Source organism: Juglans regia, chromosome 5 (genome assembly GCF_001411555.2).
Source record: "Juglans regia cultivar Chandler chromosome 5, Walnut 2.0, whole genome shotgun sequence".
Classification (NCBI taxonomy): domain Eukaryota; kingdom Viridiplantae; phylum Streptophyta; class Magnoliopsida; order Fagales; family Juglandaceae; genus Juglans; species Juglans regia.
In genome coordinates this window covers 10,091,634-10,109,265 of record NC_049905.1, presented here as the reverse complement: position 1 = coordinate 10,109,265, position 17,632 = coordinate 10,091,634, and the positions used below count along the sequence as shown (strand labels likewise).

Here is a 17,632-nt window from a genome sequence, read left to right as displayed (position 1 = left end):
CGACTACTCGAAAAGCAAAGTTGGGACAAGGGAGATGTGGAAGGCGCCCGCACCTCAAGCAAAGTCATGAAGGCTTGGAAAAATGGATACGTATTGAGGGCCAACAAAAAGAGCATAAACTGGAAGACCCCCAGTAGGCGGGGTTGTCAAGTGTTGACTGAGCAATAACAGGGGGATCACAAGAGACACTATGAGACAAACCCTTGCGACCGAGCTCTGCTCGGCTGGCCCTCAATAACAAAAAGAGAAGGAAAAGGAAAAAAAAAAGAAGTATAGTGGAAAAAGCATAGCCGGATATAATCAGCAAAATATAATTTTATTAATCACTGAAAGCTACAAGGAGCAAGTTACATCATAAAGCTGCAGAGCTACAAGGAACAAGTTACAACTTGAGACCTTATATCTTCAAAAAATAAGTTCCAATGCCCAACTGTAGACCTAGACCGTAAAACAACCAGGGATAATCCAAGAGGACCAAGAGACCGCACTGTTCTCAGACTCATCTGAAACAAAATGAGCTGAAAATCTCCAACAATGACGAAGATACCCCCAAGAATAGGAACATCTTAGAGTTGATTTCTACGTTGAGAGCTGCTTACCGGACGAAGGCTAGTGATCACTACAACCAAGCTCAATCAAATCAAATCAAATCAAATCATAACCCTGAGGTTAGACTGGGGGTTCTGAAGAATGTGCGTCTTCATCCTCTCCAAGCCTTCTTTATAGCCGAAGTCCCACGCATCGTCGCGGACACCAAGGATATAAGACAATTCCTCTCGCAGACCTCATAGCGTAACTTCGCAGCCTTCAAGAACCAGTTGGGTTACTTCCAGGTCAGCCTTTGCATCTTCCCTTCGCTGCCTTTCCTCCTCCAAGGTTTTCCCCGCCGTTTCTAACTCGTTAATATTTCGAACTTGAGTTTCGAGCCATTTGATCGAATGGATGTCTGCATCCCGCAGTTGATGCAGCTCCTGGATATCAACATACAGCTGCTTAAGCTTCGACTGGCATCTATCAAGGGATTTCTGCGGCGTATCCCTCATCTCGCAAGTAGGGGTGATAAACAGTCCGGTCGGATCGAACAGATTGACCGTTTCGGTCCAAACTGGACCGGACCGAGACTGAGACCGTTGGTCATGGTCCATGTTTTAGAAGATCGAAAAGTTTCAGTCTAGTCCACGGTCCAGGGTTTTTTCGAACTGGACGGGACTGAATGAAAAATAAAAACAAAAAAAATATTTTATATATATTATTTATATAATAATTGTACAATTAACAATATAAAATTTTAAATATGTTATTAATACTTGTTAATATTCTATAAATTAAAAATATTTTATATATATCTTCATCTAACATATCACTATAAACAATATAAAATTTTAAATATATTATTAACACTTGTTAATATTCTATAAATTAACTAATATATAATATGAATTAGTAAATTATATAGTAATTATATAAATTAATAATATAATTTTCATCTAATTTATTATTATTGACCATATAAAATATTTTTTTATTGAGTTTGTTACGTAATCCACATTAATAAGTCAATTAATTTAATTTGGTATTTTAAATAATTTTTTTTTATTAATTATTTAAAAAAATTAAAAAAACATATTGGCCAGACTGGACCGGACCGATACTCGATGTTTAGTCTGGTCCGGTCCGGTCCAGAAAGATGATGGATCGAAAATATTATGTCCATTGCTGGATCAAACCATTTACACCCCTACTCGCAAGCAAGTGAGGCCTCAATGCGGAGCTCACCAACTTCTCCCTGGGATTTTATCAAGTCAGCAAGGGCTTCCTCAGCTACCTCTTTCTGCTTTCGCTCCACGGCCGCACAATCCAAGGCCACATGAGCCGGTGAACGAAGGCTCCGGTTCTCGTTCCACAACTCCGCTTGTCTATCTACGATGAAGGCCACCAAATGCACCAATCCCTATCACAGAAAGTAAAGTCAAAACCAAAGAAAGAGAGCAAAGGAAAGTCTTAGGAATTTGCAAGTCAACTATTACCCCCAACTAGTAGCCTCTGGTGTCTACCTTCCATCTCGAGAAGCCGGTCGACATGACTGGGCAAAGCTATCATCTGAAGATTCGCTGGAACTTCTTCAACAACTTCCTCGACCTCACCTTTGTCGGGCGCGACGGGTGCCATGGCTTCCTTGGTCGGAACGTCAATCTTCGCTGCCTCGACACCACCAGAGGAGATGACCTCTATCACGGGGGAAACCTCCACACCAACACCTCAGATCAGTAACATGGAGCGAGGAGGATTCGCTATCACCATCTTTTCGGGAGCCCTTGAGGCAGCAGGGATAAAAAGCGTCATAACAGACAGTCCCCTCAGGGGGATGGGAACATTATCAGAATCGGAACGGGCGGGTGAGATCATCCAAGGCTTCTTTCCCCTTCCTTATACCGACGAACTAGGGGAAAGACTACGAGCAAACGATGTGACCGGGTTTATGGGAAAACCCGCATCAGAATGCAAATTGGCCGGGGGAGCTAGATACTGGTGAAGGCTATCCTCAGTCAACAGAGCCTCCAAAGAAACGTCCCTCGGGTGCTCGAACAACTTGGAGCCTCAGATCAGTCCTCCTCCGGGGTCAATTTAGGGCGGTGGTTGGTGTCTCCATCTACGGTACCCCATATAGCACATACATAAAACAAGCGCTTGAGGGTTTGCCCGGCTGGGAACACCCACCCTTCGCCCGAGAAAAAAAAAATTGTGGGTGTATCCCTTCACAACTGTATGTTGCGCCTCCACCTAGACCAATTGTTGAACTGGCTGGAAACTATAGATGTGCCGGCCCTTCCGCACAACTTTGTGAGTAATGAAGAACTCACGGGTCGTCTATTTTGGAAATCTGACCAAGCCTCCTCCAAAGTGCGACGCCAAATGACACAGCATGAAACAAGAATCCTCCATGCGAGGCAAGGAAGCTGAGTAGGCGCCAACTCAAAGAAGCCCAAAACTTCTCGCACTGGTTGGCAAAATGGCATCCTAAAGCCGCAAGAGAACATGGCAGGATACACTGCCACCCTGGTGCCATAGCCTTGGAATCCACTGCTCTGTCAGTGGGGAAAGGCACCACGAGCTCCACCTTCAAAAGGATCCTGTAAATCTCCCTCAACTCCTCCAATTCAGCAAAGGTCACCACCGATCAACATGAGAACCCTACGAAATCGTCCAGGGCGGAACCGTCATGGCCAGCAGTGGCCTAAGCAACACTAGAGGACCCCACTCATCCAACGGGGCGTGAAAATTTCTTCAGAGCCATGAAAGGTAGAAGGAATAGCATAGAAATTTGTAGAAAACAACGAAGAAAAACAAAGGAACGAAGAACTCAAACAATTGAGCAAGGAGCGCATAATGTAGAGTAAAAGGCAGGATAAGTGTAATGGATTTCCCAATGAAGAGGAGGATCCTTATATAGGCGAGGTTGACATTTGAACTCCAGAGGTGCCATGACTCCACGTAGTAGCCTCGTGTCCCCCCTCAAAGTACTAAAATCTCTCGATTATCTGAACTGCTGCAGAGTATATCAATTGATATGATGTGCAAAAATTAATGGATGCGTAACACGAAGTCATAATGCAGGAATCGAAGGGGCACCATTTAATGTGAAAATGTAACTGACGCCATATTACCATGTGGGTGTAATGCAGAAGGTCGCTCAGCCCACAGTGAAGAGGGCCGGGAGATCTAGCAAAGCAAAGGATTAAGGAATGAAGAAAGAATTTCCCTCGGACCCGTCCAAGAAGAATTGACGGGATAACTGTAAAGGGAGTTTTCCCACTTCTCAAAGCCCACTGAGCATCGACCCCATGCCCAGCCCGAGGACCCCCAAGCCTGTGCAAGGGGCGAAACACCTACCAGGGAGGGGCACCGATTAGTCAAGGAGACAAATCAGCTTGACAATCTGCGGCCACTTTCAGAACTTAGAGACTTGCACAGAGCACAGTGGGAAATGCAAAGGGCCTTCGATTCATCGGCGTCAGACCATCTACGGCTCATATAGACTAGACTCAAAGTCAAGAAACCATGCCGCATTAATGGCACCGCTACTAAGTTACACGCCATATTTATGGAGCTGTCGTAGAGCCACCCCTCATTAAAGAATGTTTGACAACAGAAACAGAAAGGAATGCACGAACTTTTTGGAGACAAAGACGACTTGCACCCCCCAACTCACAATATAAATAGCCATCTCTATGTACAAAGAAGCTCTCTGATCCATAGACTCTTTTATTTATTTACAAACTTTCAAGAACATTTACTAACTTTGGTATCGGAGGTTCCCGGCCTCGAGGCTGCACTCTCCTAGTTGCACTACTCTTCATCTTTTGTAGGCCCATTTTTGAAGACCTGAGTTATCGGAGCTTGGTTTAAAGGTGTGCAGAACACGATGTTAACACTCTCTTATCTATCTCTCTGTTTCTTTAATTTCTAGACCTTTTTAATTCATAAGTGATCGAGTTTAAATGCGTTAATTAACTTTCTCATCTTTCGAGTATGGTCGAGTAATATGCAGTATCTGATTCTCAATTATCTCTTTGTTGGGCTTCTATGCGTGAAGACGAGATGTTGTGGGCAGCCTAGTCGGTTTGATGATTTGATCCGACAATGAATTATTATGATTAATTGTTAAATTATATAAATCTTGTGTCGTATGTAATTGATTCCAACTTTATTTTACTTTTTTTTTCTTCTTTATCATTCTTAACACTCTTGTCTATCATGTCTATGATGAAAACCCCGCTTAAACTCTCTTGAAAAATTTGAATCATGTACGTACTTTACGGATATACAAACATACAGTACTCACATTCTATACCATGTTATTTAAAATTGATGTTTATATAAGTTATTTTAATTATATGATCTTTTGTGGTAAGATAAGAATAATAATACATCATTCGTAATCAGAGATCGAGTTAACGGAGGTTTGGATAGTGAGTTAAGATGAGATGAGATGGGTTTATTTTAAAATTGAAAATTTAATAAAATATTATTTTTTAATATTATTTTATTTTGAAATTTGAAGATTTTGAATTATTTATTATATTTTATCTAAAAAATAAAAAATTATAATAATTAAATAATATGAAATAAGATAAATTGAGATGATCTTAACATGTATGTGAATTAGAAATGGAGATGGATCAATGCGCATTAGTTGGAAGACCACCGACTAGTATAAGTTGGGACCGACTATTAGACGTACGTCCTAACTCCTACATGAGTTCATACTGTTGGATGTCGGCCCCACGCATATAAGATAGGCTTGGAAAACGATCGGGGGATCGAAGTTGGTACTACCAATATTATGATCGATTGTACCTTTTTTTTTTTTTAATAGTTAAAGAAAATGATTATAAGTGAATATGTATATTTTTTAAAAAATATTTAAAGATATTTAAATATCTTAGTAGAAAAGCACACAAGTCAAAACCATAATAAAAACATTTATATATGGCCAGTTATATGTTATGTAAATCGTATTTTCTATTAAAATGAGTTTACTTTTTATTAAAATAAGTCAATTCTTATTATAAATAATAATTTTTATTTTAAATAATTCATTACAAATGTTTATTTTTTTTATAATGACTATGCACCTGCTAGATGTTATCATATTTTATATATATATATATATATATATATTGTCCAGCTAGGTTCATGTTTCACACTAATGCATGCATGGACCTATTGTCCTTGTACCGCACGTTTTCTGCACCTAAGGAGATTATGACCACCACAAAGATCAATGAAGTAAAAATTGATCTTCTGACCATACGGACGTACGGTACGTACGGCATGACGAACATGCAATCATGCATATGCACGCATGATGAATTATGATCGTCGCGAGACTCCACGGGGTTGATCATGAGGTAATATTATACGGTACTACGTACGTAGAAAAATAGGGTGGAACTCGTGGCATATATATATATATAGACAAAAGATATTTGTAATTATAAATTTTATAATTGCCGTATAATATTTTTTAAAAAATAAATAAAATATGAAATTCATATAAAAAATAATAATTTTTTAATAATAAATATCACTCTTTTTTAAAATAATTACGCTTTACGCATTTCATGATTATATATATAATTACTCATACATATATATATATATATATATATATAGTTCTTCGTACCATCTTTAAAGGCTAAGAAATAAATAAAAACTTTTGAAAGTTAAAAATAAACATACTAACACTTGAATCTTTTATTTCATCTACAAATAATTTTTATAAAAATAAATTTATAAACTGACGCAATTTTATATTCATAACGTATCAAAATTATATCAATTTATAAATTTACTTTTACGAAATATTAATATAGATTTCATATCTTTCATCTTGATCAATCAATTTGTTAACTCAATTAAATTAAAATTTTAAATTAAAAAAATTAAAAATCAATAAGTAATAAAGCTTTAGAATTTAAAATAATTAAATGATCATATGTGTTATCAACGTTGCGGGGTGGCCGGCCGCACCACGGCCAGGATTGCCAATGTGTACATGAAGGGTGGCCTAGAGTACTAACCTCTATATATGGCCATAAGGGTGGTTGAAGACCTCCCAAATTCTTAGACTTTTTTTTTTGTGTATAAAATGCATATATATATATATATATATATATAAAATAAAGATCATTAGAATTGTCGTATATTCATTTCGACCAAATTCTTAGCTATCATGTGAATAAAACCGGTCCTTATACTTTTATACTCACTACAAGAAAAATAAGTATTTATGACGAATTATTTGCGACGAGAATGACTATTTACAATGAAAACAGACTCATTTTAACAGAAAATAATCATTTTTATAAGAAATAACTAACCTTAAATAAACAGTTTTCTTATAGTGACTTTCTAGAATGTATCAATTAAACAGCCATGCAGGCCGAGAACCATCACATATTGGTGGTTGGACAGGAAAAAAGTTCATCGATCGGTTTCATAAATCAACTTTTCGCATGCTTTTAGGTTCCCATTTGATCTGCGACATCATGTGTTGTCAACTCCATGAGTTCATCATGTTTGACATGGTTTCTCGATCATAGTTTCTGTTGGCCAGTAGCCTATCGAATTTGCTTCAAAACTCCTTTTTCCCCGTAGGGACAATACCCACTTAAACAGATAATTTGAAACTTCGGCACAAGTTAGATTTATAAAAATAATTTTATAATTTAATATATCATATCAAATCACGTCAATATATAAAATTAATTTTACTCAAACCTTTTATAACAATATTTTAAGTTACTAATTAACTGATCTACCACTTGAATAGACCTATATATATATATATATATATATATATATATATATATATATTGATTCGGATGAAACTAATAGAAAGATGGTCTTATAAGACCGTATAAGTGAAAATTGAAAGAGGCATACATTATATGTTTGACTATCATAGCTACCTTATAGTGTATAAAGCTCTCATTCTGCTTATTAAAATATAAAATAAATAATAAAATCTAAATCTTCTCATTAATTTAAACTTTTATGACAAGTGATGATTTCATATGATATCTATCGAGAAATGATTTTTATCAGTCTATCCTATCCAAGAATATCAAGAATGTGAGATTGTAGGTTGCCAATTATCACCTAGAGACAGTTGGACACGATGCTCAACTTTTGCAATCGAAATAACCTAACTTATGGATTCCTCTAACAATGTCACTATAAGAAAAATGGCCACATATGGATTCCTCTAACTTAACTTATGCATTTATGACGAGTTATATATATGTGATGAAAATTACTATTTGTGACTAGAATACACTCATTTTAATAAAAAATAATCATTTTAATATGAAATAACCGACCATAAATAAGTAGCTTTCTTATAACTACCGTTGTGGGGACCAAATTCCAATTATGGATAGGACTAGTCACTTGGTATCATTTCTCAATTTGTTGTTTCCTTTCTTGCATGCACTGCAATATCTACTGGTTTGAGGTGATTGTCTGAAAGCCTCAACCCTTTGGTCATGTATTTCTCCTTTATTAATTAATGAAATGAAATCACCTAGGCTAAAAAAAAAGGTATGAAAAGGGGGAAAAGACTTTAGACTTAAAGAGCAGAGATCACATATGACACTATCTACATGGCTTCATCTGGCCAGCTGCTACCTGCTCCAACTTTTCTCAACATGCAGGGGCCTACAATCCAAGCAAAATTCAAACAGAAATAGTTATTTAGCAGCATTTTCAACATCATGACCATGGTATTTTAATATATATATATATATAGTTTCTCATGCACGTGCTGGCCGCGTATAAATCCAAAATTGGATGCTCTTAAAATATCTAAGCCCTTGAGGGTTGAAAACTACATCCTTTTTAGCCAACTAAATAATTTGGACGATTTCAGTATTACTGTGGAGTCATTTGTCGCCAAGAAGATTGCAATCTAAGTGACGTCATTATGGATGAAAAATATATAATTGACAATAACAGGTAGTCATGTTTCTCACGGAAGTTTTCGCATACCCCTCAATCTCAGCTTTCGGTAGTTCACAAATGTTCTCTTCCAAGGCAGACGGAGGTGCTAGCTGCTAGCGTCTGCTCCTCTCTGCTATCTGATCTCCTGTTAGTACTAGCTAGGGGTGTGCATGTGACCCGACTACCCGTTGAACCCGATTACGCTGACCCGAACCGACCCGTATTTTGTCGGATATTACTTAAGTGGGTCTCCATCCCGACTAAATTAACAGGTTTATTAATTGGTGTCAACCCATCCAAGAGTTCCTCAAACCCTAACCAGTTGCTTACTCAATTGTTGGACTTGGTCCCCGCCGCGAAGCTTCTGTATTCATCTTATCAGTCTTATCTTCATCGACATATCAAAATTCAGCAGTAGAAGTATTACAGAAAAATCAATAGTAAAAAAATCGAACTTGAAACCGGCATGGAGGATGAAATAGAAAAAGTTGAATCTCGTGGCCAAAAACTAACAATGTGGCAAAATCTCGCTGACTATGCTCAATCTCAGTGCAGTAAGGTGCTGGAGAGTCCAAGCTCATCTTCATCGACTATCTCTCTCGCTCTCTTATCTTGGAGCCCTCTCTTTCCTGCCACCCAATACCCCACGCCCTCTTCTCGTCCACCACAAATTAAATTCCTTAGCAATTGCTGAGAGAGAAGCAAAAAAGAGTGAGTTTTTTTTAGCTTGCTATGCAGAGAAGAGAAGAGAAGAGTCTAGAAGACACTATTAGGTGCCGTTGTTCACACATCTGCTTCTCTGCCTTCAACGTAGCGTTGCTCGAGCTAGACGCTACCATTTACAGATTTGCTGCCGCCGCCTCTGGTGCTGGGCAGGTTGAGGCTTGGGGATGCTTCACCTTCTCAGCGAGATCTTCTCCTTCAACCCCAAGACGACTTCTCTCTTTTCCTCTCCGTGTTTTGTAAATTACTGAATCGGTTTTCGTTTCTTTTGTTTTTTTTTTAAGAAGATCAGTTTTCATTTCTGGAAGCATTGAGAAGGAGAACGACTTATTTTTAAAGGTCAGGTCATACGGGTTCGACACGGATTGATTTTGTTCGGGTCGAGTCGGTTCGAGCTAGAGCCTTATTATGAGGCCTTCCAAGTCGAGTCGGGTTGAACACAAACCCGACTTTACCAGGGCGAGTTGCAGGCCTAGTACTAGCTTGCCATTATAAGAAAAACACAAATATGTGTTGAGTTATTTGCTAGAAAATGATTATTTTCTATAAAAATGAGTACATTTTCATTGCAAATAACTTATTACAAATAATTATTTTTCTTACTGTGTTGGGGGCATATCCTTCCTAATCTCCCCTTTAAGCCTACTTTTTTGTTTCTTTCATATTGTTTTGATCTCTTATTACTTTTAAAGGGAGATTGAAATACAAAGAGCCCCACTGGCTAGGTTCATAAATAGATCTCACAAACTAATGTATCTAGATAGGATATGTTAGATTCAATTTTTAACAAAAAATACAAATATGTACAAATATGACCTCTTTCACCATAGATATGTACCATACCTGAGTAGACCACACGGCCACTACCATGCATGCATGGTATCAACATGTTGCGCCAAGTCTTGGAAACAAAAAAGTGCATTCTATTCAATTGCATGTGGATCCTTGTTTGTGAGCAAAAAAGGCGCAGACAGAAAGTTCGCTTGACCTAGCACTCAAGCGAAGCTCAACCTATGAGTTTACTGGGTTCTTAAGGTGCCCTCGAGCAAAGAGCAGACAAATTGTTCGCTCAAGGTTCGCGTGATGCTATTCTCAACCGAAGCATTAACCCTAGTGTTCGCTCGAGCAGTGCTCAACATATTGCTTGAGTCAATGCTCTATTGGTTGTTCGCTCGAAGCGCGCACGACACTCGCTCCAGCAAAGAATCCGATTTTTCTGTTTAGGGTTTTCAGCGCCCTTTTCACTATGTGTGTGTGTGTGTGTGTGTGTGTGTGTGGGTGTGTGCAATGTTTGTTCTCTTGTAGGTATGTTCAGCAAATTAAAGTGAACAAAAGAGGTAAAGGTGTGAGAGCATATTAAGATAGCATTTGGAATAAAATCCCTTCCAGCTTTGTGGGCATAGGCACATTGATGAACCACGTTAATTTTCTGACATGTGATTGTTTGCTTTTATTTTGTTTGTTATCATTGTTTTTCTAACAACTGGTATCAAGAGCCAAGGCTCGAATCTAAGGGAGAACGATGGCTAGAGACGAAGTGAAAGCACTTGGGATCGAGAAGTTTGACAGCACTGACTTCAAGTATTGCAAGATGCAGATCTTCATCTTCCACTGTTGGGGAAGAAGCTAAAGAGCATGTACGATATTGATTGGGACCTGCTAGATCAACAGGTTCTGGAGATCATTTCGCTGACATTGTGAAGATCAGTTGCACACAACGTTATTAAGGAAAGGACCACAGTGGATCTCTTGACGGCTCTGTCTAGTATGTATGAAAAGCCATCGGCAAATAACAAGGTGCATCAGATGAAGAAATTGTTCCATCTGAAGATATCAGAAGGTATGTCTGTGGCCCAACACTTGAATGACTTTAATACAATCACAAATCAATTGTCTTCTGTAGAGATTGAGTTTGATGATGAGATCAGAGCGTTGATCTTGTTGGCATCATCTCCAAGTAGTTAGAAGGCCATGAGGATGGCGGTGAGTACTTCAGCCGGCAAGATGAAATTGAATTACGATGAGGTACGTGACATGATTCTTATTGAGTAGGTACGTAGAAGAGATTCTGGTGAGTTCTCGGGTTTAGGTTTAGCCCTAAACATTGACTATCAGGGCAGGAGACACGAAAAGTCAAATTCCAACAATAGGGGCATCAGCAAGTCGAGATCTGAGCAACAACTTGCTAGAGTTCTGGCAATAAGGAATTTACTGATGATGACGTTGTGAACACAGTGACTGAAGAAATACAGGGCACACTAAATCTTGTAGTGCACAATCTGGTTGATGATTAGGTGTTGGATTCAGGGGCTTGATTATATAGCATCTCACATCGAGAGATCATGCAGAACTATGTTGCCTGTGATTTTGGGAAGATGTACAAGGCTAATGGAGAGCCATTGGATGTAATGAGAGTAGGCGATGTGCGCATTGCACTTCCGAACAAAAGCGTGTAAACTTTACAGCAATTTAGACACATTCCAGATCCGAAGAAAAGCTTGATCTTTGTGGGACAGCTCAACGACAGGGATCATACAGTAGCGTTTTCTGGAAGAAACGTAGAGGTCACAAAGGGTGCGCTGATCTTGGCAAGTGGTAAGAGATCTAACACTATATATTTTACATCATGGTCCAGTAATGTGCAGGAAAATACAGGAGTGCAAAAGAGCAGGATTGGTCGTGCGAATCAGATGGGGAAGTAAAAGGGAGTCAGTTTTGTTGTTCCTCATGTAAGCCTAGGGAAATCTCTTGAGACCTTGGGACGGGAGATTTCAAGGGAGCAAAGCGCTTAGTGTTTCAAGGATGTCTACATCCACAATTGATGCTTGCATAGTTGCCAGGACAACCAAACATTCACGGTGGACACCTACATTGAGTTATATCCTTCTGACAGAAAGTGGTGAACCACGGAAGAACAAAAAAAACTTATGAGGCAGGAGATCTAGCAAGTGGAAGTTGGCTAAGGTTAAGTTTGCCAATGACGAATTGAGACCGGATATTCCTAGCTCAGTGAGAGTTATGTGTCGCCTAGTGGATGTGCTAACTGAGGGCGATGCATGTGAGAGACTGGAGTCTGGCTCGACTTCAATACATCTTCTGGCTTGAATACAAGAGCTATGAGTTGCAGAGGTGATAGGGCTTGTGTTAGAAACAATGGTCAGCATGTGGAGAACCAGTCTCCAAGTGGAAGATTGTTGGGTTGCATGTGGAGCCTGGTTTGTGAGTAGAATAGGCACAGACAGAAAGTTCACTCGACTGTTGCTTAAGCAAAGCTCAACCCATGAGTTCATTCGGTCAAGGTGCGCTTGACAGTGGATTCAAGCAAAGATCAAACAGATTGTTCGCTCAAGGTTTGCATGATGCCAGGCTCGAACAAAACTCTAACCCTAGTATTCGCTCCAGCAGTGCTTGACATACTGCTCGAGCCAATATTCTATTGGCTGTTGACTCGAGGCGCACTCAACACCCACTTGAGTGAAAAAATCCTAGAGAATGAGAGTTAAGATTGTGTGAATAGAGTAGTACTCTTGTAACTCACTGTGTGTAACTATTATCTCTTCTAAAATAAAATCCTCTGCAACTCTCGTTTGACATGTTTATTCCAAGTATTACAAACATAAAACTACAATTGGATTTTCTCTTAACATTCTGTTTATGATGAGGAATCTGGGAGACTACATAAACATAGTATGTCTTTACTTAATTAAACTGTGAACACATGTAATCATCAACTTTTTATTGATAGGACGTGCATGGCTCTTAAAAATTATTTGCACCAAATTAGCATTTGAACCATAAATCTCCGAAAATGAACATATATACCACAAAAACTAAGGCTCTTACCTTTGGGGGTTCTCTCTTAACATTATTAAGAGAAAGACATCGGCTTTACTTTTTGGAGTTAAAACCTAAATTTTAATTAATTTGTTTCCAATTTCTTGTTTTATAATTATAGAATTGGGGTAATTGTTGAGATTCCTCTCCCCCTTCCCCCGTATAATCTTTGATATTTTAAACATATCATCGTCAACTGCTAAAAAAAAAAAAAAAGAAAAGTTGAATTTGAGGGACATTTCTTGTAATTCATAGATCCCTGAGTATTCATTGATCACTCTCATTGACATTCTGCAAGTTTGGTGGTGGGATGAGACACAAAATTCTCATCTCATCTCATCTCATCATTACACCTTTTTCAAATCCTTTTTTTTTTTATAAACAAACTTTCATTAATAAGGAAATCAATACATAGCAGCTTGATCAAACCAAAGGGCATGATCTACAAAACCTGGGACAGAGTCCCACCACATAATAATATCATCAATAATCCAAGCAAAACGTGCCAAATTATGAGCTACCCTATTACCATCCCTATAAACATGTTGAACTTGCAGTTCTGGAAAATGCCTCATCAATTCCTTTGCATCCTTGATTAGATTTCCGTTTGGAGAAAAAGACTCTTGAGTACCTTGTAGCTCTTGAACCAAAGATAAGCAGTCTGTTTCTACCACCAGATTTGGAATACCGAGTGGTTGACACAGTTGTAAACCTCTTAACACAGCAATCAGTTCAATAGTAACGGGTGCATCCACAGCATCTTCAGCTTTAGTCGCCGCCCAGACCACTTTACCATTTTCATCTCTCAAAACCAAACCAACACCAGCTTTATTGCCATCTGCAAAAACAGCACCATCTACATTTAATTTCAAGAAACTTGATGAAGGTGGTTTCCATCTACAGATTTGTTGCCTCTCATTTTCACTGGAAATCTGCAGTTGCATAAAAACTCTATGAAGGAATAGCGCATGATTCACTACTGCCATAGGGTCTATCACAAGTTTCTCCATAACCATCTTGTTTCGTCTAAACCATAAACTCCACCCAATCAGAAAAAACATAGTAAAATCCTCCACACTTCCTCTTTCCATTACCAACATAACAGTTTCCATGAAATTTAGATTGCGATGTACTGACTGCAGCAAAGGGAGAAAATGCTGCCATACACTTCCAATCCGAGGACAAAATAAAATGGCATGTTCCACATCCTCTCCATTCGACGGACAGAAGCAACAAACATTAGCCACATCAATACTTTTATTTCTCAAGTTATTCATAGTTGGCAGAATATTTTTGCAAGCTCGCATGCAAAAATTTTAATTTTTCTTAGAACTTTCATTTGCCATATATCCTTCCATATCCACTTCTCAGCCATAAGAGATGAACTCTCTCCGTTAACACCATTACTCATATTTTGAATGAGATGGTATGCACTCTTCACAGTAAAGTTCCCATTCGATTCTTCATTCTAAATCCACTTATCCAAACAAACATTCCCTAACAACCTAATCTGTAGAATCTGGTCTGCTACATTTGGATTGAAGAGAGATCTAACTTTACTTATCTTCCACATTTTTGTAGTCTGGTTAATAAGAGAAGCTATTATTTCATCCTGTTGTGAATTAGTAACTAAATTACCATCTAGAGTTGATTGTAAACATCTATGGCCTGGCACCCAAAAGTCCTTCCATATTTTCATACACTCCCCATTCCCAACTCTCCACCGACACCCTGCCCATAGCCATTTTTTAGCTTCAATTATCCCTCTCCAAGCATAAGAAGGATTGTGGCCTAGCTGAGCTTGGAAGAAAGGAACTTGTGGAAAATATTTGGCTTTGTAAATTTGTTGGAGCAAATAACCAGTATTCTGCAGAATCCTCCACACTTGTTTTGTTAGCAAAGCCATATTGAAAGATTGTAAATTCTTAAAACCCATTCCACCTCTAAATTTGGACATGCACAGCCTTTGCCAATTCATCCAATGCACTTTCCTCTCTTCTTCCTTTTGCCCCCACCATAATCTAGCCATCATCCGTTCCAGATCTTGACACAAAACTACCAGTAATTTGAAACAACTCATGGCATAAGTAGAGATGGATAAAGCTACTGCTTTAATAAGAACCTCTCGCCCTCCTTGAGATAATAATTTGCCTTTCCAGCTTTGCAATTTAATCCAAACTTTCCTTTTTATATCCTCAAATGCTCTAGTTTTCAACCTCCCCACTAGGTTTGGCAAACCTAGATACTTATCATATTGCTAAAAAGACCTAACCCCCCACAAAGCAATAAGCTCTATTTGCCTTATCTCAGCAACATTTTTAGAAAACACTATACCAGTCTTTGTTTTGTTCACCAACTGGCCAGAAGCCAACTCATACTGATCTAGTAAAGTCTGAATGTGTGAAGTTGTTTGAAGATCGGCTTTGCAGAAGATAAGACAATCGTCTGCAAAGAGAAGATGATTGACACTTGGAGCTCCTCCTCTACAAACTTTTATGCCTCGTACTAAATTATTTCTCTAGCATCCCTCAACAGAGCAGTAAGTCCCTCGGTGCATAAGAGAAAAATGTAAAGAGATAATGGGTCCCCTTGCCTAATACCTCTAATAGGAGTGATGTGCCCTTGAGACTCACCATTCACCAAGATGGAAAAAGAAATTGTTTTAACACACTCCATAATCAAGTTGACAAAAGAAACAACAAAACCCAACTTCAACATAATTTTTTCTAAGAACATCCACTCTACCCGATCATATGTTTTACTCATATCCAATTTAAGGGACATATAACCCTTTTGACCCTTTCTTTTATTCCTCAGATAATGTACCATCTCATGTGCCACCAATACATTATCAGTAATTAGTCTACTCCCCACAAAAGCACATTGAGTCTTAGATATAACAGCAAGCAGCAAACATTTCAATCTATTCACAATCACTTTTGCAACCAACTTATACACAATGTTACAGAGGCTTATGGGTCGAAAGTCAGATACCAGCTCACAATTCTTCTTTTTTGGAATTAAGCAAATTAAAGTATGATTGGGGTCTTTTGGAATCCTTCCCGAATTTAGAGAGTGCAGCACAGCTTGAGTTACAGAGTGTCCAACAATATGCCAATATTTTCAGAAAAAGAGTGGAGACATACCGTCAGGTCCGGGGGCCTTGGTTGGGTGCATTTGTTGAAGTGCCATCTTCACCTCCTCGACTACGTAAGGCTTTGTGAGTTGCTGGTTCATATCCTCTGTTATTCTCCTCTCCACAGAGTCTAAAACACCATTCTGTCCGCTCAAACCATATGTCAAAAAATGATGCTGGAAAAATTCAACAATCATATCGTTCCTTTGTGCTCCTTCTACCCAAGCGCCTTGCTCATTTCTGAGACATTTTATCCAGTTTCTCTTCAGGCGCATATTAGCTTGGGAGTGAAAGAAATGAGTATTTTGATCCCCTTCATGTAACCATTTCACACAAGAGCGTTGTCGCCACATCATTTCCTCCTGCTCAAGCCATAATTGCATATTCTCTCGGGCTTTAAATAAACCAACAGGGTCATATTGCGCACCATCTGTAGCTAGGATGCTTTCAAGGTTATGTCTAGCAGAATCAAGCTCTCTTTTTATATGTCCAAAAGAAGTTTTGTTCCACCAAGCCAACTGCTCACCACACCCTTTAATGAGTCTCATTACACCCTCCATATTACAACTAACACCATTATCAGACTTCCAAACATTCTCAATAATCTTAGCGCATTTTTTCTCCCCTACCCACATTGATTAGAACCTAAATTGTTTCTTTTTTCTTTGCACCACAAACAAGCCTTCAGGGTCAAACCAAATGGGTAAGTGGTCAGAGTGTTCAGCCACACCATGTTTCACCACCCCTTGAGGAAATAAGCCAAAAAAACGGCTATTAACAAGAAAGCGATCAAGTCTCACTGATTGCACTGTTGCCATCCCTCCCATTCACCCACGTAAACTTAGGGCCACGAAAACCTATGTCACGCAAGGAACAATCAAACAACACATCCCTAAACACCTCCATTTGATTCTCAAGCCATACTCTTCCTCCCCGTTTTTCATTCAACTACAAAATTTCATTGAAATCCCCCCCTAAAAGCCAAGGCCTATCATCAAGGGTACTTAAAGTACGAATTAGGTCCCAGGTCACAAATCTACTCGTAGTGTGGGCGACAACCATAGATACTCGTAAATCTTCATTCACAAATATCATCTTCCTTAACAATAACATCAATATGATTCTAGGAAAAAGATTTTAACTAGATCGAAAAATTCCCTTTCCAGAGCAAAGCCAATCCCCCACTCTTGCCTATGCAATCAACAGTAAAACAAGAAGAAAAGCCCAATTTGTACTTACATAGTTCCATGGTCCGAGTCTTCAGCTTCGTCTCCTGAAGAAACACCATCGCGGGATCTTCTCTCGTGATCAAATCACGCAAAGCATGAATTCCCTGTGGGTTCCCAAGCCCACAGGAATTCCAACACAAAGTTTTCATGGCTGGCGGCAGGGCTAGGATCCAGCCTCTCCCGATAGATCAATTCGAACTTCATG

General features: G+C 38.8%; 2 protein-coding genes across 2 annotated transcripts; both read right to left on the bottom strand.

The window, feature by feature from the left end:
* Positions 1-13,466: 13,466 nt before the first annotated feature.
* Positions 13,467-14,078, bottom strand: LOC108983971. The gene has a single exon (XM_018955771.1). The coding sequence runs from the start codon at positions 14,076-14,078 to the stop codon at positions 13,467-13,469; it is 612 nt and encodes a 203-aa protein (XP_018811316.1).
* A 2,107-nt stretch (positions 14,079-16,185) lies between these two features.
* LOC108983970 lies at positions 16,186-16,833 on the bottom strand. Its single transcript, XM_018955769.1, has one exon. It carries the CDS (start codon positions 16,831-16,833, stop codon positions 16,186-16,188), a length of 648 nt encoding a protein of 215 aa, XP_018811314.1.
* Between the last annotated feature and the right edge of the window lie 799 nt (positions 16,834-17,632).